Genomic DNA, 25,670 nt, shown 5'->3' on the forward strand with positions numbered 1-25,670 from the left:
GTGTCCTAGGTTTCTTTTAGCTAGTTGTTGGCAGTGGAGGGATTAATGGCTTGCAGTAATCTCTATGCTGAAAAGTAAAGGGTTAAAGGGGTTTTCCCACTAACAAAAGTTCATCTTAATTGATATATTTAGGAATAATAATAATTTCCACAATTGGATGTGATAAATAAAATGTTCCTGTGCTGAGATAATCTGATAAATGTGCCCCTGCTGTACTGTGTAATGGTCGTGTCCGACCGTACAGGGGCATGGTCTGATCATACCACATCTCCTGGCCAGTGTGTGTGTGTGTGGGGGGACTGTACAGACAGGGCAGCACAGGGTCGCTGTGCAGGGACATGGTCTGATCATACGGGAAAGGAAGAGAGTATACAGACAGGACAGGAGGGGGTCGCAGCCGATTCGTTTTGTGAGATAAAGCATTTCCCTGCCTGTTTATAAAAGATTCAGCTGCGGCCCCCTACTGTCCTGTCTGTACACTCTTCTCCCCCTGCCCAGGAGCTGTGGTATGATGAGACCATGTCCCGGTACGGTCGGACACGACCATTACACAGTACAGCAGGGGCACATTTATAAGATTATCTCAGCACAGGAACATTTTATTTATCACATCCAATTGTGGGAATTATTATTACTCCAAGATCTTTTGATTAAAACTTTGTTCGTGGGAAAATCCCTTTAATGGCTTTCTCTGTTTTACCATATCCTCCCTGATTATTAATAATAAAGAATTAAGAGGGGGTTAAAGTTTGCCTATGCCCTGACAGTGAGGGAGTTAATACTGTCCCCTGCCCCGGCGGTGAGGGGGTTAATACTGTCCCCTGCCCCGGCAGTGAAGGGGTTAATACTGTCCCCTGCCCCGGCAGTGAGGGGGTTAATACTGTCCCCTGCCCCAGCAGTGAGGGGGTTAATACTGTCCCCTGCCCCGGCAGTGAGGGGGTTAATACTGTCCCTTGCCCCGGCAGTGAGGGGGTTAATACTGTCCCCCCTGCCCCGGCGGTGAGGGGGTTAATGCTGTCCCCTGCCCCGGCAGTGAGAGGGTTAATACTGTCCCCTGCCCCAGCAGTGAGGGGGTAACACTGTCCCCTGCTCCGGCAATGAGGGGGTAACGCTGTCGCCTGCCACGGCGGTGAGGGGGTAACAGTATCCCTGCCCCGGCGGTGAGGGGGTAACACTATCCCTGCCCCGGCGGTGAGGGGGTAACACTGTCCCCTGATCCGGCAATGAGGGGGTAATGCTGTCCCCAGCCCCGGCGGTGCGGGGATAACACTATCCCTGCTCCAGCAATGAGGGGGTAACGCTGTCGCCTGCCACGGCGGTGAGGGGGTAACACTATCCCTGCCCCGGCGGTGAGGGGGTAACACTATCCCTGCCCCGGCGGTGAGGGGGTAACACTATCCCTGCCCCGGCGGTGAGGGGGTAACACTATCCCTGCTCCGGCAATGAGGGGGTAACGCTGTCGCCTGCCACGGCGGTGAGAGGGTAACACTATCCCTGCCCCGGCGGTGAGGGGGTAACACTATCCCTGCCCCGGCGGTGAGGGGGTAACACTATCCCTGCCCCGGCGGTGAGGGGGTAACACTGTCCCCTGATCCGGCAATGAGGGGGTAATGCTGTCCCCAGCCCCGTCGGTGAGGGGGTAACACTATCCCTGCTCCAGCAATGAGGGGGTAACGCTGTCGCCTGCCACGGCGGTGAGGGGGTAACACTATCCCTGCCCCGGCGGTGAGGGGGTAACACTATCCCTGCCCCGGCGGTGAGGGGGTAACACTATCCCTGCCCCGGCGGTGAGGGGGTAACACTATCCCTGATCCGGCAATGAGGGGGTAATGCTGTCCCCAGCCCCGGCGGTGCGGGGATAACACTATCCCTGCTCCGGCAATGAGGGGGTAACGCTGTCCCCTGCCCCGGCGGTGAGGGGGTAACACTATCCCTGCTCCGGCAGTGAGGGGGTAACACTGTCCCCTGCTCCAGCAATGAGGGGGTAACGCTGTCCCCTGCCCCTGCGGTGAGGGGGTAACACTATCCCTGCTCCGGCAGTGAGGGGGTAACACTATCCCTGCTCCGGCAATGAGGGGGTAACACTGTCCCCTGCCCCGGCGGTGAGGGGGTAACACTATCCCTGCTCCGGAAATGAGGGGGTAACACTGTCCCCTGCCCCGGCGGTGAGGGGGTAACACTGTCCCCTGCTCCGGCGGTGACTGGGTAACACTCTCCCCTGCTCCGGCGGTGAGGGGGCAACGCTGTCCCCTGCCCCGGCGGTGAGGGGTTAACACTATCCCTGCTCCGGCAATGAGGGGGTAACGCTGTCCCCTGCCCCGGCGGTCAGGGGGTAACACTGTCCCCTGCCCCGGCGGTGAGGGGGTAACACTGTCCCCTGCCCCGGCGGTGAGGGGGGAACACTGTCCCCTGCCCCGGCGGTGAGGGAGGAACACTGTCCCCTGCCCCGGCGGTGAGGGGGTAACACTGTCCCCTGCCCCGGGTACACATCTGCCCTGGGTGTAATCTTTGTCCTGCACCACCAGCTATTGCTCCTTGGTATCGGGCACTGTTCTGATGGTTTCTGGCCCCTGGTCAGCAGGTGAGGGGTTAATTGTCGGGGGTCGCTGGTGTCCTGTCCTTGGACCCTCCCCTGTTTGGCGGGCATCCCGCAGTGTGTATAATTAGTTGCCCCCGACAGGTGGGAGGCATTGAGTGACCCTGTGGAATGAGGCCCCCGACCAGCGAGCACCACGCCTGCCGTCACCTCACATGACGCCTCCATCCAGGCGGCGGTGCACCCCATGACCCTCCGGTGCCAGCTGTGCCCAGTGCCATCCCCCATTAACCCTTCCCTGCCCATAGCCGCTCCTGGACTGGGCAGAGACCCCCATGATGCCAGCTGCTCCTGTAAACCCTGGGGAGGGGGCTCAGCTGCTCCTTTAACCCCTCCTTCGCTGGATTCACTTTCCCTCTTTAACCCTTTCGTTGTCTCATTCTCTTGACAGCACAGCTGAAAAATTTACCATTCAGCCAAAGCTCCCGGGCGTGAGCGTCTATGTCCCATCATTGCCATGTGTGGCTACTGACTCATCGGGCATGCTGAGAATTGTAGTGCTGCAGCACTTTATTGCATAAGAAAACAGTCAGTAAAGACAAAACACCTGAGCAGCCAATCAATCCCTGCTCCTTCTATTCATCCCTGGTGCTTCCCCCAGAGTCACCGAATACAGCAATACCCCGAGCAACCCCATCAATAGGACCGCAGGGGGGGGAGACGGGGAGGCCCATACAACAGAAGGGAGAGAAAAGTGAGTGCAGCTCTGGGGTATAATACAGGAGGTAACTCAGGATCAGTAATGTATGTACACAGTGACAGCACCAGCAGAATAGTGAGTGCAGCTCTGGGGTATAATACAGGATGTAACTCAGGATCAGTAATGTAATGTATGTACACAGTGACTGCACCAGCAGAATAGTGAGTGCAGCTCTGGGGTATAATACAGGATGTAACTCAGGATCAGTAATGTAATGTATGTACACAGTGACAGCACCAGCAGAATAGTGAGTGCAGCTCTGGGGTATAATACAGGATGTAACTCAGGATCAGTAATGTATGTACACAGTGACTGCACCAGCAGATTAGTGAGTGCAGCTCTGGAGTATTATACAGGATGTAACTCAGGATCAGTAATGTATGTACACAGTGACTGCACCAGCAGAATAGTGAGTGCAACTCTGGAGTATAATACAGGATGTAACTCAGAATCAGTAATGTAATGTATGTGCACAGTGACTGCACCAGCAGAATAGTGAGTGCAGCTCTGGGGTATAATACAGGATGTAACTCAGGATCAGTAATGTATGTACACAGTGACTGCACCAGCAGAATAGTGAGTGCAGCTCTGGGGTATAATACAGGATGTAACTCAGGATCAGTAATGTATGTACACAGTGACTGCACCAGCAGAATAGTGAGTGCAACTCTGGAGTATAATACAGGATGTAACTCAGAATCAGTAATGTAATGTATGTGCACAGTGACTGCACCAGCAGAATAGTGAGTGCAGCTCTGGGGTATAATACAGGATGTAACTCAGGATCAGTAATGTATGTACACAGTGACAGCACCAGCAGAATAGTGAGTGCAGCTCTGGGGTATAATACAGGATGTAACTCAGGATCAGTAATGTATGTACACAGTGACTGCACCAGCAGATTAGTGAGTGCAGCTCTGGAGTATTATACAGGATGTAACTCAGGATCAGTAATGTATGTACACAGTGACTGCACCAGCAGAATAGTGAGTGCAACTCTGGAGTATAATACAGGATGTAACTCAGAATCAGTAATGTAATGTATGTGCACAGTGACTGCACCAGCAGAATAGTGAGTGCAGCTCTGGGGTATAATACAGGATGTAACTCAGGATCAGTAATGTAATGTATGTACACAGTGACTCCACCAGCAGAATAGTGAGTGCAGCTCTGGAGTATAAAACAGGATGTAACTCAGGATCAGTAATGTATGTACACAGTGACAGCACCAGCAGAATAGTGAGTGCAGCTCTGGGGTATAATACAGGATGTAACTCAGGATCAGTAATGTATGTACACAGTGACTGCACCAGCAGATTAGTGAGTGCAGCTCTGGAGTATTATACAGGATGTAACTCAGGATCAGTAATGTATGTACACAGTGACTGCACCAGCAGAATAGTGAGTGCAACTCTGGAGTATAATACAGGATGTAACTCAGAATCAGTAATGTAATGTATGTACACAGTGACTGCACCAGCAGAATAGTGAGTGCAGCTCTGGGGTATAATACAGGATGTAACTCAGGATCAGTAATGTAATGTATGTACACAGTGACTGCACCAGCAGAATAGTGAGTCCAGCTCTGGAGTATAATACAGGATGTAACTCAGGATCAGTAATGTATGTACACAGTGACTGCACCAGCAGAATAGTGAGTGCAGCTCGGGTATAATACAGTATGTAACTCAGGATCAGTAATGTAATGTATGTACACAGTGACTGCACCAGCAGAATAGTGAGTGCAGCTCTGGAGTATAATACAGGAGGTAACTCAGGATCAGTAATGTAAGGTATGTACACAGTGACTGCACCAGCAGAATAGTGAGTGCCGCTCTGGAGTATAATACAGGAGGTAACTCAGGATCAGTAATGTAATGTATGTACACAGTGACTGCACCAGCAGAATAGTGAGTGCAGCTCTGGAGTATAATACAGGATGTAACTCAGGATCAGTAATGTAATGTATGTACACAGTGACTGCACCAGCAGAATAGTGAGTGCCGCTCTGGAGTATAATACAGGATGTAACTCAGGATCAGTAATGTAATGTATGTACACAGTAACTGCACCAGCAGATTAGTGAGTGCAGCTCTGGAGTATAATACAGGAGGTAACTCAGGATCAGTAATGTAATGTATGTACACAGTGACTGCACCAGCAGAATAGTGAGCGCAGCTCTGAGGTATACTTCTCCCTGGTCAGACAGGATTTCATATGATTACATACAAATGTTTTCACTCACTGACAGAAAGTAGAGATTTATAAATTATAGGAGCTTGCAGACCTCTGAAGTTCTTTTTATGATGCAGCATCCTCCATTCTCGCCCTGTAGGCCACCATGGCCGTGTTTCCTCATCGTACCCAGCAGAGCTCACAATCTAATGTCCTTATCACAGGCCCAGGGTGGATCAGACAGGATCCAAGCAAGTATTCATTGCTGGCAGCTGCACGCCGGTCCCTGGTGAGCACAGCGGGTATACTCCGGGCAGTAGTGGTAGTTGTACACATGAGAGTAGTTGTCCTGGCCCTGGTGGGCACAGCGGGTATACGCCGGGCAGGAGTGGTACTTGTACAGATGAGTAGTTGTTCTGTCCCTGGTGGGTTCAGCGAGTATACTCCAGGCAGGAGTGGTAGTTGTACAGATGAGTAGTTGTCCTGTCCCTGGTGGGCACAGTGGGTATACGCCGGGAAGGAGTGGTACTTGTACAGATGAGTAGTTGTCCTGTCACTGGTGGGCACAGCGGGTATACTCCGGGTAGGAGTGGTACTTGTTCAGATGAGTAGTTGTTCTGTCCCTGGTGGGTTCAGTGAGTATACTCCGGGCAGGAGTGGTACTTGTACAGATGAGTAGTTGTTCTGTCCCTGGTGGGCACAGAGGGTATACTTCGGGCAGGAGTGGTAGTTGTACACATGAGAGTAGTTGTCCTGTCCCTGGTGGGCACAGCGGGTATACGCCGGGCAGGAGTGTTACTTGTACAGATGAGTAGTTGTCCTGTCCCTGGTGGGCACAGCGGGTATACGCCGGGCAGGAGTGGTACTTGTACACATGAGAGTAGTTGTCCTGTCCCTGGTGGGCACAGCGGGTATACGTCGGGCAGCAGTGGTACTTGTACACATGAGTAGTTGTCCTGTCCCTGGTGGGCACAGCGGGTATACTTCGGGCAGAAGTGGTAGTTGTACACATGAGAGTAGTTGTCCTGTCCCTGGTGGGCACAGCGGGTATACGCCGGGCAGGAGTGGTACTTGTACACATGAGAGTAGTTGTCCTGTCCCTGTTGGGCACAACGGGTATACGCCGGGCAGGAGTGGTAGTTGTACACATGAGAGTAGTTGTCCTGTCCCTGGTGGGCACAGCGGGTATACGCCGGGCAGGAGTGGTAGTTGTACACATGAGAGTAGTTGTCCTGTCCCTGGTGGGCACAGCGGGTATACGCCGGGCAGGAGTGGTACTTGTACAGATGAGTAGTTGTCCTGTCCCTGGTGGGCACAGCGGGTATACGCCGGGCAGGAGTGGTAATTGTACAGATGAGTAGTTGTCCTGTCCCTGGTGGGCACAGTGGGTATACACCGGGCAGGAGTGGTACTTGTACAGATGAGTAGTAGTCCTGTCCCTGGTGGGCACAGCGGGTATACGCCGGGCAGGAGTGGTACTTGTACACATGAGAGTAGTTGTCCTGTCCCTGGTGGGCACAGCGGGTATACGCCGGGCAGGAGTGTTACTTGTACAGATGAGTAGTTGTCCTGTCCCTGGTGGGCACAGCGGGTATACGTCGGGCAGCAGTGGTACTTGTACACATGAGAGTAGTTGTCCTGTCCCTGGTGGGCACAGCGGGTATACTTCGGGCAGGAGTGGTAGTTGTACACATGAGAGTAGTTGTCCTGTCCCTGGTGGGCACAGCGGGTATACGCCGGGCAGGAGTGGTACTTGTACACATGAGAGTAGTTGTCCTGTCCCTGTTGGGCACAGCGGGTATACGCCGGGCAGGAGTGGTAGTTGTACACATGAGAGTAGTTGTCCTGTCCCTGGTGGGCACAGCGGGTATACGCCGGGCAGGAGTGGTACTTGTACAGATGAGTAGTTGTCCTGTCCCTGGTGGGCACAGTGGGTATAAATCGGGCAGGAGTGGTACTTGTACAGATGAGTAGTAGTCCTGTCCCTGGTGGGCACAGCGGGTATATGTCGGGCAGGAGTGGTACTTGTACACATGAGAGTAGTTGTCCTTTCCCTGGTGGGCACAGCGGGTATACGCCGGGCAGGAGTGGTACTTGTACAGATGAGTAGTTGTCCTGTCCCTGGTGGGCACAGCGGGTATACGCCGGGCAGGAGTGGTACTTGTACAGATGAGTAGTTGTCCTGTCCCTGGTGGGCACAGCGGGTATACGCCGGGCAGGAGTGGTACTTGTACAGATGAGTAGTTGTCCTGTCCCTGGTGGGCACAGTGGGTATACACCGGGCAGGAGTGGTACTTGTACAGATGAGTAGTAGTCCTGTCCCTGGTGGGCACAGCGGGTATTCGCCGGGCAGGAGTGGTAGTTGTACACATGAGAGTAGTTGTCCTGTCCCTGGTGGGCACAGCGGGTATACGCCGGGCAGGAGTGGTACTTGTACAGATGAGTAGTTGTCCTGTTCCTGGTGGGCACAGCGGGTATACGCCGGGCAGGAGTGGTAGTTGTACACATGAGAGTAGTTGTCCTGTCCCTGGTGGGCACAGCGGGTATACGCCAGGCAGGAGTGGTACTTGTACAGATGAGTAGTTGTCCTGTCCCTGGTGGGCACAGTGGGTATACACCGGGCAGGAGTGGTACTTGTACAGATGAGTAGTAGTCCTGTCCCTGGTGGGCACAGCGGGTATACGCCGGGCAGGAGTGGTACTTGTACACATGAGAGTAATTGTCCTGTCCCTGGTGGGCACAGCGGGTATATGTCGGGCAGGAGTGGTACTTGTACACATGAGAGTAGTTGTCCTGTCCCTGGTGGGCACAGCGGGTATACACCGGGCAGGAGTGGTACTTGTACAGATGAGTAGTTGTCCTGTCCCTGGTGGGCACAGTGGGTATACACCGGGCAGGAGTGGCATTTGTACACATGAGAATAGTTGTCCTGTCCCTGGTGGGCACAGCGGGTATACGCCGGGCAGGAGTGGCATTTGTACACATGAGAATAGTTGGCCCAGAGGTGATCACTCCCTGCGCTGCTCCGGGGGACGTCTGCCAAGCGTCCATTCCCCATAGTTGGCGCACGCTGCTCCTGACTAAGATGATACATGTTTTCCTTAATGAAATAATTAAAACCGTATCAATCAGATATGAAGCGGCGTCATCACTCGACACCAAGCACCAGGGGCCGGACCATAAAAATGTAGAATATCGGCGCCCCAACTACTACTCCCAGCATTCCCTGACCACCCTGATTGTGCTCCTCCTCCCTGTAGTGTAAGAAGAAGCACACCCTGCTGTGCCCGGACTATGCACGGGACGGCAAATGTCCTCAGGGATCCAAATGTAAACTGCAGCACCGCCAGAGAAAAAGGCGGCTCGACGTGGCGCCACAGCCGGAGCAGACGCCAGCCAGCGCCAAGCAGAGGCGAACAGTGATGCACCAGATGGGGTAAGAGATGAATGCTGTATGATGCGTTATAATGTCACATCCTCCACTCCTGGTACTAAGTGCTGACCCTGTGTGTTACAGGACGTCACAGCCGTCCGCAGGAGCCAGTGACCGCCCCTCCACCAGCGGTGAGGCGCTCCCAGGCCGCAGCCGACTCCAGGCCTGTCCTTCCTTTATCTCTCTGAACTGCTCCTCTGCCAGTGAGGGGACGCCCGCGTCTGAAAGGGTTAAGTGGTCTGAGAGCTCAGGTAACCGTAATGTGGCACCCATATATTCTGCGTCATGGAGCAGTCCGGTGACAACCCCCAGTGTAATCCTTTAGACGCCAGACTTTGTAACGACCACTGCGCCTGGGCGGTTACACTAAGTGGACCCTTCTCCATGTGGCTGCGGGTAGGAGCTGTCCGGGTACTGCCTACTGTTAGAAGCGGCTGTCGGAGGACTGCCTACTGTTAAAAGGTGCTGTCAGAGGACTGCCTACTGTTAGAAGGGGCTGTCGGTGGACTTCCTACTGTTAGAAGGGGCTGTCGGAGGACTGCCTACTGTTAGAAGGTGCTGTCGGAGGACTGCCTACTGTTAGAAGGTGCTGTCGGTGGACTGCCTACTGTTAGAAGGTGCTGTCGGGGGACTGCCTACTGTTAGAAGGGGCTGTCGGAGAACTGCCTACTGTTAGAAGGGGCTGTCGGAGAACTGCCTACTGTTAGAAGGGGCTGTCGGAGAACTGCCTACTGTTAGAAGGGGCTGTCGGAGAACTGCCTACTGTTAGAAGGTGCTGTCGGAGGACTGCCTACTGTTAGAAGGGGTTGTCGGGGGACTGCCTACTGTTAGAAGGGGTTGTCGGGGGACTGCCTACTGTTAGAAGGGGCTGTCGGGGGACTGCCTACTGTTAGAAGGGGCTGTCGGAGGACTGCCTACTGTTAGAAGGGGCTGTCGGGGGACTGCCTACTGTTAGAAGGGGCTGTCGGGGGACTGCCTACTGTTAGAAGGGGCTGTCGGGGGACTGCCTACTGTTAGAAGGGGCTGTCGGGGGACTGCCTACTGTTAGAAGGGGCTGTCTGGGGACTGCCTACTGTTAGAAGGGGCTGTCGGGGGAACTGCCTAATTTTAGAAAGGGCTGTCAGGGTGCTGCCAACTGTAAGAAGGGGCTGTCGGGGTACTGCCTAGTACAGAATTACCCCTGTGGCTATCTCTGCGTCCCGCTCACACAGCTGCAGGTCTCGTCACAGTGTCTCAGACCCAGACAAGTGAGGAATGGTGAATGCAGAGATCTTGAACGTCCATGAAGTCTTATTTTTCAGTATGTCGTGCTGTATTTAGCGGAGCGTCCCTTTAGGTGTCCCTGACAAGGTCGGCTGCCCCCTCCCAGTGACAACCAGTGACCCCATGAATAAGGCATAAGAGAAGAGTTTGAGATTTCGGTGGAGTTCACCTCTAAGTTTGACTTCTCTCCTGACTTCACCTCTGGAGAGCGGTGCGTGGCCCAGAGTCGGCTCTCTGCTCCGTGTTTGCCATATGTCTGCCGTATGAATAATTGAGGTGGAAGTCGGGGTAAGAGCATTGCGCAGCTCCATGTATTCCCAGTAATAGAGCCGGGGACCCCCCAGACTGGCAGGAAGGTCAGCCCCCCACCCTGCAGCTCCTGGCAGAGCGTCTCGTGCTGGGACTCCTAAATCCTAGGCAGGAAGGAGCGGGATCTCTCCAAGGAAAGCTGCCGGTGCAGAGACAGCTGCCACCTATCCCGCAGCCACACGTGCAGCCAGGTGCGTCTCCCCGGACCGGCGCAGGCGTCTCTACAAGTCATGTCACGGCAAGTCAAACTTCTAACCCCCGAAGCCCTGGCCTGAATCATGGCAGCGACCGGCGACTGTGCAGGTGGTGCTGGATGTCGCTTCAATCCGCTTCTACTTGGTTGGAGAAGAACTTGAGGGAATTTTTACTCCGGAGCTGCAGTCACAAAATTTCAGGTTTCAGAGCTGAAATCTCCCATAATTCCCTGCATGCACAGGGCTTGTAGGAAAAGCTAAATTGTTTGATGGTGCCTGTCTACAAGCTTGCTGACTGTTTCCAGTAAGAACAACCAACAGAAATCAGGACGGCGTTACCACCTGCATCCACCAATCTATCATTACCCCAGCAGCTCAAATCTACCACTCCCATCATCCTCATACCCAGGAGCTCAAATCTACCACTCCCATCATCCTCATACCCAGCAGCTCACAATCTACCACTCCCATCATCCTCATACCCAGCAGCTCACAATCTACCACTCCCATCATCCTCATACTTAGGAGCTCACAATCTACCACTCCCATCATCCTCATACCCAGCAGCTCACAATCTACCACTCCCATCATCCTCATACCCAGCAGCTCAAATCTACCACTCCCATCATCCTCATACCCAGCAGCTCAAATCTACCACTCCCATCATCCTCATACCCAGCAGCTCAAGTCTACCACTCCCATCATCCTCATACCTAGGAGCTCACAATCTACCACTCCCATCCTCCTCATACCCAGCAGCTCAAATCTACCACTCCCATCATCCTCATACCCAGCAGCTCACAATCTACCACTCCCATCATCCTCATACTTAGGAGCTCACAATCTACCACTCCCATCATCCTCATACCCAGCAGCTCACAATCTACCACTCCCATCATCCTCATACCCAGCAGCTCACAATCTACCACTCCCATCATCCTCATACCAGCAGCTCACAATCTACCACTCCCATCATCCTCATACCCAGCAGCTCACAATCTACCGCTCCCATCATCCTCATACCCAGCAGCTCACAATCTACCACTCCCATCATCCTCATACTTAGGAGCTCACAATCTACCACTCCCATCATCCTCATACCCAGCAGCTCACAATCTACCACTCCCATCATCCTCATACCAGCAGCTCACAATCTACCACTCCCATCTCCCTCATACCAGCAGCTCACAATCTACCACTCCCATCATCCTCATACCCAGCAGCTCACAATCTACCACTCCCATCATCCTCATATCTAGGAGCTCACAATCTACCACTCCTATCATCCTCATACCCAGCAGCTCACAATCTACCACTCCCATCATCCTCATACCTAGGAGCTCACAATCTACCACTCCTATCATCCTCATACCCAGCCAGCAGCTCAAATCTACCACTCCCATCATCCTCATACCCAGCAGCTCACAATCTACCACTCCCATCATCCTCATACCCAGCAGCTCACAATCTACCACTCCCATCATCCTCATACCCAGCAGCTCACAATCTACCACTCCCATCATCCTCATACCCAGCAGCTCACAATCTACCACTCCCATCATCCTCATACCTAGGAGCTCATAATCTACCACTCCCATCATCCTCATACCCAGCAGCTCACAATCTACCACTCCCATCATCCTCATACCAGGAGCTCACAATCTACCACTCCCATAATCCTCATACCCAGCAGCTCACAATCTACCACTCCCATCATCCTCATACCAGGAACTCACAATCTACCACTCCCATCATCCTCATACCCAGCAGCTCACAATCTACCACTCCCATCATCCTCATACCAGGAACTCACAATCTACCACTCCCATCATCCTCATACCCAGCAGCTCACAATCTACCACTCCCATCATCCTCATACCAGGAACTCACAATCTACCACTCCCATCATCCTCATACCCAGCAGCTCACAATCTACCACTCCCATCATCCTCATACCAGGAGCTCACAATCTACCACTCCCATCATCCTCATACCCAGCAGCTCACAATCTACCACTCCCATCATCCTCATACCAGGAACTCACAATCTACCACTCCTATCATCCTCATACCCAGCAGCTTAAATCTACCACTCCCATCATCCTCATACCCAGCAGCTCACAATCTACCACTCCCATCATCCTCATACCCAGGAGCTCACAATCTACCATTCCCATCATCCTCATACCAGGAACTCACAATCTACCACTCCCATCATCCTCATACCCAGGAGCTCACAATCTACCACTCCTATCATCCTCAAACCCAGGAACTCACAATCTACCACTCCCATCATCCTCATACCCAGCAGCTCACAATCTACCACTCCCATCATCCTCATACCAGGAACTCACAATCTACCACTCCTATCATCCTCAAACCCAGGAACTCACAATCTACCACTCCTATCATCCTCATACCCAGCAGCTCACAATCTACCACTCCCATCATCCTCATACCAGCAGCTCACAATCTACCACTCCCATCATCCTCATACCTAGGAGCTCACAATCTACCACTCCCTTCATCCTCATACCAGCAGCTCACAATCTACCACTCCCATCATCCTCATACCCAGCAGCTCACAATCTACCACTCCCATCATCCTCATACCCAGCAGCTCACAATCTACCACTCCCATCATCCTCATACCCAGCAGCTCACAATCTACCACTCCCATCATCCTCATACCAGGAGCTCACAATCTACCACTCCCATCATCCTCATACCTAGGAGCTCACAATCTACCACTCCCATGATCCTCATACCCAGCAGCTCAAATCTACCACTCCCTTCATCCTCATACCCAGGAGCTCACAATATACCACTCCCATCATCCTCATACCTAGGAGCTCACAATCTACCACTTCCATCATCCTCATACCCAGCAGCTCACAATCTACCACTCCCATCATCCTCATACCCAGAAGCTCAAATCTACCACTCCCATCATCCTCATACCAGGAACTCAAAATCTACCACTCCCATCATCCTCATACCTAGGAGCTCACAATCTACCACTCCCATCATCCTCATACCCAGCAGCTCACAATCTACCACTCCCATCATCCTCATACCCAGCAGCTCACAATCTACCACTCCCATCATCCTTATACCAAGGAGCTCACAATCTACCACTCCCATCATCCTCATACCCAGGAGCTCACAATCTACCACTCCCATCATCCTCATACCCAGGAGCTCACAATCTACCACACCCATCATCCTCATACCAGGAACTCACAATCTACCACTCCCATCATCCTCATACCTAGGAGCTCACAATCTACCACTCCCATCATCCTCATACCAGGAACTCAAAATCTACCACTCCCATCATCCTCATACCTAGGAGCTCACAATCTACCACTCCCATCATCCTCATACCCAGCAGCTCACAATCTACCACTCCCATCATCCTTATACCAAGGAGCTCACAATCTACCACTCCTATCATCCTCATACCCAGGAGCTCACAATCTACCACTCCCATCATCCTCATACCTAGGAGCTCACAATCTACCACTCCCATCATCCTCATACCTAGGAGCTCACAGTCTACCACTCCCATCATCCTCATACCTAGGAGCTCACAATCTACCACTCCCATCATCCTCATACCTAGGAGCTCACAATCTACCACTCCCATCATCCTCATACCCAGGAGCTCACAGTCTACCACTCCCATCATCCTCATACCTAGGAGCTCACAATCTACCACTCCTATCATCCTCATACCCAGGAGCTCACAATCTACCACTCCCATCATCCTCATACCTAGGAGCTCACAATCTACCACTCCCATCATCCTCATACCAAGGAGCTCACAATCTACCACTCCCATCATCCTCATACCCAGCAGCTCACAATCTACCACTCCCATCATCCTCATACCCAGCAGCTCACAATCTACCACTCCCATCATCCTCATACCCAGCAGCTCACAATCTACCACCCCCATCATCCTTATACCAAGGAGCTCACAATCTACCACTCCCATCATCCTCATACCCAGGAGCTCACAATCTACCACTCCCATCATCCTCATACCCAGCAGCTCAAATCTACCACTCCCATCATCCTCATACCCAGCAGCTCACAATCTACCACTCCCATCATCCTCATACCCAGCAGCTCACAATCTACCACTCCCATCATCCTCATACCCAGGAGCTCACAATCTACCACTCCCATCATCCTCATACCCAGCAGCTCACAATCTACCACTCCCATCATCCTCATACCCAGCAGCTCACAATCTACCACTCCCATCATCCTCATACCCAGCAGCTCACAATCTACCACTCCCATCATCCTCATACCAGGAACTCACAATCTACCACTCCCATCATCCTCATACCCAGCAGCTCAAATCTACCACTCCCATCATCCTCATACCCAGCAGCTCACAGTCTACCACTCCCATCATCCTCATACCCAGCAGCTCACAATCTACCACTCCCATCATCAACATACCCAGCAGCTCACAATCTACCACTCCCATCATCCTCATACCCAGCAGCTCACAATCTACCACTCCCATCATCCTCATACCCAGCAGCTCACAATCTACCACTCCCATCATCCTCATACCCAGCAGCTCACAATCTACCACTCCCATCATCCTCATACCCAGGAGCTCACAGTCTACCACTCCCATCATCCTCATACCCAGGAGCTCACAATCTACCACTCCCATCATCCTCATACCTAGGAGCTCACAATCTACCACTCCCATCATCCTCATACCCAGGAGCTCACAATCTACCACTCCCATCATCCTCATACCCAGCAGCTCACAATCTACCACTCCCATCATCCTCATACCCAGCAGCTCACAATCTACCACTCCCATCATCCTCATACCCAGCAGCTCACAATCTACCACTCCCATCATCCTCATACCCAGCAGCTCACAATCTACCACTCCCATCATCCTCATACCTAGGAGCTCACAGTCTACCACTCCCATCATCCTCATACCTAGGAGCTCACAATCTACCACTCCCATCATCCTCATACCTAGGAGCTCACAATCTACCACTCCCATCATCCTCATACCCAGGAGCTCACAGTCTACCACTCCCATCATCCTCATACCTAGGAGCTCACAATCTACCACTCCCATCATCCTCATACCCAGCAGCTCACAATCTACCACTCCCATCATCCTCATACCTAGGAGCTCACAATCTACCACTCCCATCATCCTCATACCCAGCAGCTCACAGTCTACCACTCCCATCATCCTCATACCTAGGAGCTCACAATCTACCACTCCCATCATCCTCATACCCAGGAGCTCACAGTCTACCACTCCCATCATCCTCATACCTAGGAGCTCACAATCTACCACTCCCATCATCCTCATACCCAGCAGCTCACAATCTACCACTCCCATCATCCTCATACCCAGGAGCTCACAATCTACCACTCCCATCATCCTCATACCCAGCAGCTCACAATCTACCACTCCCATCATCCTCATACCCAGGAGCTCACAGTCTACCACTCCCATCATCCTCATACCTAGGAGCTCACAATCTACCACTCCCATCATCCTCATACCCAGAAGCTCACAATCTACCACTCCCATCATCCTCATACCCAGCAGCTCACAATCTACCACTCCCATCATCCTCATACCCAGCAGCTCACAATCTACCACTCCCATCATCCTCATACCCAGGAGCTCACAGTCTACCACTCCCATCATCCTCATACCAGCAGCTCACAATCTACCACTCCCTTCATTATCATACCAGGAACTCACAATCTACCACTCCCATCATCCTCATACCCAGGAGCTCACAATCTACCACTCCCATCATCCTCATACCCAGCAGCTCACAGTCTACCACTCCCATCATCCTCATACCAGGAACTCACAATCTACCACTCCCATCATCCTCATACCCAGCAGCTCACAATCTACCACTCCCATCATCCTCATACCCAGGAGCTCACAATCTACCACTCCCATCATCCTCATACCAGCAGCTCACAATCTACCACTCCCTTCATCCTCATACCAGGAACTCACAATCTACCACTCCCATCATCCTCATACCCAGGAGCTCACAATCTACCACTCCCATCATCCTCATACCCAGCAGCTCACAATCTACCACTCCCTTCATCCTCATACCAGGAACTCACAATCTACCACTCCCATCATCCTCATACCCAGCAGCTCACAGTCTACCACTCCCATCATCCTCATACCCAGCAGCTCACAATCTACCACTCCCATCATCCTCATACCCAGGAGCTCACAATCTACCACTCCCATCATCCTTGTACCCAGGAGCTCACAATCTACCACTCCCATCATCCTTGTACCCAGGAGCTCACAATCTACCACTCCCATCATCCTTGTACCCAGGAGCTCACAATCTATTCTTCTAATCTATCACACAGTGCATCACTCCCATCATCTTTGTCTACCGACATTCTGATCCGTTTGATAAGAAGCATCACTCCCATCATCCCCGGGAGCGCAGAGTGTAATGGAGGATAGATTATATATGCAGCTGATCCCGCGTGTCCTGATCCGTGATCCCCTTTCAGTTTAACCCTTCGCTTGCTGTCTTTCCACCCTGTTGGGTTATGATGATGGGAGTAGTGCCCCCTGCAATGCTTTGTCCCCTCCTGTCCCTCGGGGCCGATGCCCGCACCCCTGTGCTAATGGTAAGCGAGTGCACCAATGCAAACCATTTCATTTGCGTGCTAATTTAATTAGGAAGCGCCCATTTCAGTTAATTTGCTGGGGAAGATGGCTGCAGACTCCTGGCGCGAGCAGCTGTTCCCGTCTCCCCCGACGAGCGTTCAGGGCCCGGCAAATGGCTCCGCGCAGCCTTGTTTGGGAGAAAGAAGAGGATTTTATGGCCTCCAACGATCGTCTCAGTAAACGCTTTACAGCGCTGCGCGCGCCGGAGCGAGGATTAAATCCTCCACAACGCGGCCGGCCGCAAATCTGCCGCCATACGGCCGTCATTCACTCGCCATATTTCACAGTCGTAACGTTAATGGAACACGCGTCTTTAACGGCTCCACTGAGCACGCTCATCCCGCGGTGCAGCCGCAGAATCTTGGGTTTTGAGGAAGACATTTACTCGTTTAACCCTTCGTCGCACAGTTCTGTTTCCTTCATGTTCATGGCTATAACGTCACGGGGTTGGGAGTGGCGCAGACATTACTATTAATGGGACTGGGTAAGGGACCTTATTGGGTTCATAAGATGGCGCCATTTTTAATGTGCAAAACTTATGAATTTCCTTGTTAAATCTTTATTAATTTGGTTGCAATTTTTTGCTAGTTTGAGCATGACTGTGGCCAAAATGGGGTCCTCCTAGTTAGTGCGGGGGTCTGCGGATGTATTTACAATATGTGGCGGTAAATAGGCACAGAAGACATGAGGAGAGTTCCCAAAAATGACTTTAATGCCCAACGCAGCCAATCACAGCACTGCTTTCATTTTACCCGAGTAGAATATCACGCTGTGATTGGTTGCTATGCTGCCCACAGAAACCGCAGCAAAGCTTTTATTTCTTACAAGATGGAGGCCCGATCGCATCGGGAGGGCGGTAATGTCACGATGGGGGCAGGCTTTGCCACATTGAGAATCTCTCCCCCCACGTGCTCACCCACCTCTCCACGCTCTCTTTCCCCATGTGCTGATCATTTGCCCGTTGTTTTTGACGTTGTGCCTTTGCTGCTTTCCTTTCATTGTCATTGGCGTACTTTTTAGGAAGAGCCGTGTTGGCGTTCATATTTGCTTTTTAAAGGGGTTTTCCCACGAACGAAAGTTCATTTTAAAAATTGTCTGTGTCTGACCATGTAGAGAACATACCACATCTCCTGGGCAGGGGAGGAAGCAAAAGACAATACTGACATCACAGCAGGAGATCACAGAGGATTGATTTTGTGAGGTAAAATATTGTTTAAAAACAGTGAATGAAATATTTTACCTCACAAAATGAATCCTCTGTGATCCCCTGCTGTGATGTCAGTATTGTGTTTTGCTTCCTCCCCTGCCCAGGAGATGTGGTATGCTCCGTACACGGTCAGACACAGACAATTTTTAAAGTGAACTTTCGTCCGTGGGAAAACCCCTTTAATGTGACCGGCTTCCTCTGCCTGTAGACATGTCACACATCTGCCGCCAGGATCAGCCGAATGATTCACTGCGCGTGCATGGAAATCGCGCAGGTGCAGTAAGTCAGACTGCCGCCATCTTTTTACAGACAGATAGCAGCGGTCACATTAAAACTGCACATGCGCTCCTCCTGTACAAAGATGGCAGCGGTCAGTGAATCATTCGGCTCATCCTGGCGGCGTGTTCGCGACAGTGTTCCGCTTGTGGTACCGCGCAAGAGGCTGCGTACGGCATATACAGTGTGTGGTGTGTACGGTGTATACAGTGTGTGTGGTGCGACGATGTTCTGCTGGTGGTACCGTGCAAGAGGCTGCGTACGGCATATACAGTGTGTGGTGTGTACGGCGTATACTGTGTGTGTGTGTGAGGTGCGTACGGCGTATACTGTGTGTGTGTGTGTGTGTGGTGTGATGGTGTTCTGCTGGTGGTACCGTGAAAGAGGCTGGTACCCCCAGCAGTTTCCATATTGAGACACCCATCACTTGGGTGTCGCAATATGTCGGTCGGTGAACTTCTGCTGCTTGGAATTCTGGGATCCGGACACCTCTGGACGGAACAGGATGTGAAGACATTACAAGGTAAAGGTACTGTCACACTTAGCAATGCACCAGCGATCCCGACCAGTGATATGACGCGGTCAGGATCGCTGGTGCATCGCTAAGTGGTCGCTAGTGAGCTGCCACACAGGCAGATCTCACCAGCGACATCGCAGCGGTCGGGAGTCGTTACTAAGGCCTGTTTCACACTTCCGTTTTTGACCATCAGTCAAAATCCGCCGTTTTTCAAAAAAAAAAAAACGGATCCGCCATTGTTTTCCCCATTGAGATGCATTACCGGCGGATCTTGACGGATGGCCATCCGTTGGATCCGTTTTTTTTTGCGGATCCGCCAAATTTTTGGCGTCCGCCGACATGCCGGACGGACCATGCAACGTTTTTTTTGCTGCAGGATCCGCATTTTAGAGTGCGCATGCCCGGAGGAAGGAAGTCAGACAGAATTTAACCCTGAAATCATTTCTGGCGGACGGAAAAAATTCTCTCTCTCATCAGCTGAGGCGATTCTGCGGCGCTAAAAGCGCCCTTAGTCATCGGATACAACAGTGACGATACATGTGATCGTATATAGGAAAATTGAGCCAATCACAGCCAGCAATCGCACTACTAAGCACAAGCAGTGCTCCGCGCCGACATCACGGAGCTGCGGCGCAGGAAGAAAATACCTGTTAGTATATATAAAATATGTCCTCCCTGCAGGTGTATAGTGTCCAATGTCAGGATCCAGAAAGCTTCTCTCATTGTCAGTCGTTTGTGCCTGTCACCTCCCCGAATTGTCGCCTTTCTGGCCATTTCCAGAGTGTTTGGCCGCTCCCGCGTAGAAGCATTGTTCTTAGTAATCTTTGATGAATGCTCTGCTCCTTTTCTTCAGTTTGCTGAACGGTGCTTCCAATATATTTTAATTTGGAGGCGAGGCAGCCGAAGCGACACAACGTGCCGTGTATTACTATACATGAAAGATCTAATATCTTGGGCCGTACCGGAGGGGAATCGGGTGGGCTCGGTTTTACCTAAAACATGTACACGTCGCATCGGCATTTATGGAAACCTGAGGCCGAGAGCCATGTTCTGCTGTGGTTTGGCTAGGAGATGAGGAGTGGCTTAAAGTGAGGCCACTCGGGCCACGTATCTGCAGCCGGTGTTGGTTATTTCACGCCGTGTCCTCCTGGTTGAGTCTCTTAATAATCGCTTGGATTTCATCCCATTGTGGGCTGCACGGTGTTGATAAAGTGATGATAGAATTTGCGTCTTTTGATGGAGAACGGGATATATTGTGAGGGGAGATCCTAGGATGGAGGATATGTATGATGGGTATGTGGGCACAGGACTATGGGATGGAGGATATGTATGATGGGTATATGGGCATGGGACTATGGGATGGAGGATGTGTGATGGGTATATGGGCACTGGACTAAGGGATGGCAGATATGTATGATGGGTATATGGGCACTGGACTATGGGATGGCAGATATGTATGATGGGTATATGGGTACGGGACCATGGGATGGCAGATATGTATGATGGGTATATGGGCACTGGACTATGGGATGGCAGATATGTATGATGGGTATATGGGTACGGGACTATGGGATGGCAGATATGTATGATGGGTATATGGGTACGGGACTATGGGATGGAGGATATGTATGATGGGTATATGGGCACTGGACTATGGGATGGAGGATATGTATGATGGGTATATGGGCACTGGACTATGGGATGGAGGATATGTATGATGGGTATATGGGTACGGGACTATGGGATGGAGGATATGTATGATGGGTATATGGGCACTGGACTATGGGATGGCAGATATGTATGATGGGTATATGGGTACGGGACTATGGGATGGCAGATATGTATGATGGGTATATGGGTACGGGACTATGGGATGGAGGATATGTATGATGGGTATATGGGCACAGGACTATGGGATGTAGGATGTGTGATGGGTATATGGGCACTAGACTATGGGATGGCAGATATGTATGATGGGTATATGGGCACTGGACTATGGGATGGCAGATATGTATGATGGGTATATGGGCACTGGACTATGGGATCGCAGATATGTATGATGGGTATATGGGTACGGGACTATGGGATGGCAGATATGTATGATGGGTATATGGGCACTGGACTATGGGATGGCAGATATGTATGATGGGACTATGGGATGGAGGATATGTATGATGGGTATATGGGCACTGGACTATGGGATGGCAGATATGTATGATGGGTATATGGGTACGGGACTATGGGATGGCAGATATGTATGATGGGTATATGGGTACGGGACTATGGGATGGCAGATATGTATGATGGGTATATGGGCACGGGACCATGGGATGGCAGATATGTATGATGGGTATATGGGCACGGGACTATGGGATGGCAGATATGTATGATGGGTATATGGGTACGGGACTATGGGATGGAGGATATGTATGATTGGTATATGGGCACTGGACTATGGGATGGCAGATATGTATGATGGGTATATGGGCACGGGACTGTGGGATGGAGGATATGTATGATGGGTATATGGGCACTGGACTATGGGATGGCAGATATGTATGATGGGTATATGGGTACGGGACCGTGGGATGGCAGATATGTATGATGGGTATATGGGCACTGGACTATGGGATGGCAGATATGTATGATGGGTATATGGGTACGGGACTATGGGATGGCAGATATGTATGATGGGTATATGGGCACTGGACTATGGGATGGCAGATATGTATGATGGGTATATGGGTACGGGACTATGGGATGGCAGATATGTATGATGGGTATATGGGCACTGGACTATGGGATGGCAGATATGTATGATGGGTATATGGGTACGGGACTATGGGATAGTGGATATGTATGATGGGTATATGGGCACTGGACTATGGGATGGCAGATATGTATGATGGGTATATGGGCACTGGACTATGGGATGGCAGATATGTATGATGGGTATATGGGCACTGGACTATGGGATAGTGGATATGTATGATGGGTATATGGGTACGGGACTATGGGATGGAGGATATGTATGATGGGTATATGGGCACTGGACTATGGGATGGCAGATATGTATGATGGGTATATGGGTACGGGACTATGGGATGGCAGATATGTATGATGGGTATATGGGCACGGGACCATGGGATGGCAGATATGTATGATGGATATATGGGCACGGGACTATGGGATGGAAGATATGTATGATGGGTATATGGGTACGGGACTATGGGATGGAGGATATGTATGATTGGTATATGGGCACTGGACTATGGGATGGCAGATATGTATGATGGGTATATGGGTACGGGACTATGGGATGGCAGATATGTATGATGGGTATATGGGTACGGGACTATGGGATGGCAGATATGTATGATGGGTATATGGGTACGGGACTATGGGATGGAGGATATGTATGATGGGTATATGGGCACGGGACTATGGGATGGAAGATATGTATGATGGGTATATGGGTACGGGACTATGGGATGGAGGATATGTATGATTGGTATATGGGCACTGGACTATGGGATGGCAGATATGTATGATGGGTATATGGGCACGGGACTGTGGGATGGAGGATATGTATGATGGGTATATGGGCACTGGACTATGGGATGGCAGATATGTATGATGGGTATATGGGCACGGGACTATGGGATGGCAGATATGTATGATGGGTATATGGGCACGGGACTATGGGATGGCAGATATGTATGATGGGTATATGGGCACAGGACTATGGGATGGAGGATGTGTGATGGGTATATGGGCACGGGACTATAGGATGGAGGATATGTATGATGAGTATATGGGCACGGGACTATGGTATGGAGGATGGGTATATGGGCACGGGACTATGGGATGGAGTATGGGTATATGGGCACAGGACTATGGGATGGAGGATGTGTATGATGGATATATGGGCATGGGACTATGGGATGGAGGATAGGTACAGTGGGGCAAAAAAGTATTTAGTCAGTCAGCAATAGTGCAAGTTCCACCACTTAAAAAGATGAGAGGCGTCTGTAATTTACATCATAGGTAGACCTCAACTATGGGAGACAAACTGAGAAAAAAAAATCCAGAAAATCACATTGTCTGTTTTTTTTTTCATTTTATTTGCATATTATGGTGGAAAATAAGTATTTGGTCAGAAACAAAATTTCATCTCAATACTTTGTGATATATCCTTTGTTGGCAATGACAGAGGTCAAATGTTTTCTGTAAGTCTTCACAAGGTTGCCACACACTGTTGTTGGTATGTTGGCCCATTCCTCCATGCAGATCTCCTCTAGAGCAGTGATGTTTTTGGCTTTTCGCTTGGCAACACGGACTTTCAACTCCCTCCAAAGGTTTTCTATAGGGTTGAGATCTGGAGACTGGCTAGGCCACTCCAGGACCTTGAAATGCTTCTTACGAAGCCACTCCTTCGTTGCCCTGGTGGTGTGCTTTGGATCATTGTCATGTTGAAAGACCCAGCCACGTTTCATCATCAATGCCCTTGCTGATGGAAGGAGGTTTGCACTCAAAATCTCACGATACATGGCCCCATTCATTCTTTCATGTACCCGGATCAGTCGTCCTGGCCGCTTTGCAGAGAAACAGCCCCAAAGCATGATGTTTCCACCACCATGCTTTACAGTAGGTATGGTGTTTGATGGATGCAACTCAGTATTCTTTTTCCTCCAAACACGACAAGTTGTGTTTCTACCAAACAGTTCCAGTTTGGTTTCATCAGACCATAGGACATTCTCCCAAAACTCCTCTGGATCATCCAAATGCTCTCTAGCAAACTTCAGACGGGCCCGGACATGTACAGGCTTAAGCAGTGTGACACGTCTGGCACTGCAGGATCTAAGTCCATGGTGGCGTAGTGTGTTACTTATGGTAGGCCTTGTTACATTGGTCCCAGCTCTCTGCAATTCATTCACTAGGTCCCCCCGCGTGGTTCTGGGATTTTTGCTCACCGTTCTTGTGATCATTCTGACCCCACGGGGTGGGATTTTGCGTGGAGCACCAGATCGAGGGAGATTATCAGTGGTCTTGTATGTCTTCCATTTTCTAATTATTGCTCCCACAGTTGATTTCTTCACTCCAAGCTGGTTGGCTATTGCAGATTCAGTCTTCCCAGCCTGGTGCAGGGCTACAATTTTGTTTCTGGTGTCCTTTGACAGCTCTTTGGTCTTCACCATAGTGGAGTTTGGAGTCAGACTGTTTGAGGGTGTGCACAGGTGTCTTTTTATACTGATAACAAGTTTAAACAGGTGCCATTACTACAGGTAATGAGTGGAGGAAAGAGGAGACTCTTAAAGAAGAAGTTACAGGTCTGTGAGAGCCAGAAATCTTGATTGCTTGTTTCTGACCAAATACTTATTTTCCACCATAATATGCAAATAAAAGGAAAAAAAAACAGACAATGTGATTTTCTGGATTTTTTTTTCTCAGTTTGTCTCCTATAGTTGAGGTCTACCTATGATGTAAATTACAGACGCCTCTCATCTTTTTAAGTGGTGGAACTTGCACTATTGCTGACTGACTAAATACTTTTTTGGCCCACTGTATATGGGCACGGGACTATGGGATGGAGGATAGGTATATGGGCACGGGACTATGGGATGGAGGGTGTGTATGATGGATATATGGGCACAGGACAGTGGGATGGAGGATGGGTATGACAGGTATATGGGCACGGGACTATGGGATGGAGGGTGTGTATGATGGATATATGGGCACAGGACAGTGGGATGGAGGATGGGTATGACAGGTATATGGGCACGGGACTATGGGATGGAGGATGTGTATGATGGATATATGGGCACGGGACTATGGGATGGAGGATGGGTATATGGGCACGGGACTATGGGATGGGTATATGGGCACGGGACTATGGGATGGAGGATGGGTATATGGGCACGGGACTGGGATGGAGGATGGGTATATGGGCACGGGACTATAGGATGGAGGATGGGTATATGGGCACGGGACTATGGGATGGGTATATGGGCACGGGACTATGGGATGGGTATATGGGCACGGGACTATGGGATGGGTATATGGGCACGGGACTATGGGATGGAGGATGGGTATATGGGCACGGGACTATGGGATGGAGGATGGGTATATGGGCACAGGACTATGGGATGGAGGATAGGTATATGGGCACGAGACTATGGGATGGAGGATGATCTTTATAATTTGTTATAACTAACCACTTTTAGTTACTATGCCCGGGCAACACCGGGCTCTTCAGCTAGTTTTTCATAGA

General features: G+C 50.9%; 1 protein-coding gene across 1 annotated transcript in view; it reads left to right on the forward strand.

The window, feature by feature from the left end:
* Window positions 1–25,670, forward strand: part of ZC3H3 (zinc finger CCCH-type containing 3) — a 156,733-nt gene that overhangs the window by 126,754 nt on the left and 4,309 nt on the right. Inside the window, exons 10-11 of the mRNA XM_073577360.1 lie at window positions 8,732–8,907; window positions 8,989–9,155. Coding sequence (XP_073433461.1) covers window positions 8,732–8,907; window positions 8,989–9,155 — 343 coding nt within the window. The remainder of the gene's footprint in view (window positions 1–8,731; window positions 8,908–8,988; window positions 9,156–25,670) is intronic.

Source organism: Dendrobates tinctorius, unplaced genomic scaffold (genome assembly GCF_039654945.1).
Source record: "Dendrobates tinctorius isolate UK_male_01 unplaced genomic scaffold, ASM3965494v1 ptg000055l, whole genome shotgun sequence".
Taxonomy (NCBI): Eukaryota; Metazoa; Chordata; class Amphibia; order Anura; family Dendrobatidae; genus Dendrobates; species Dendrobates tinctorius.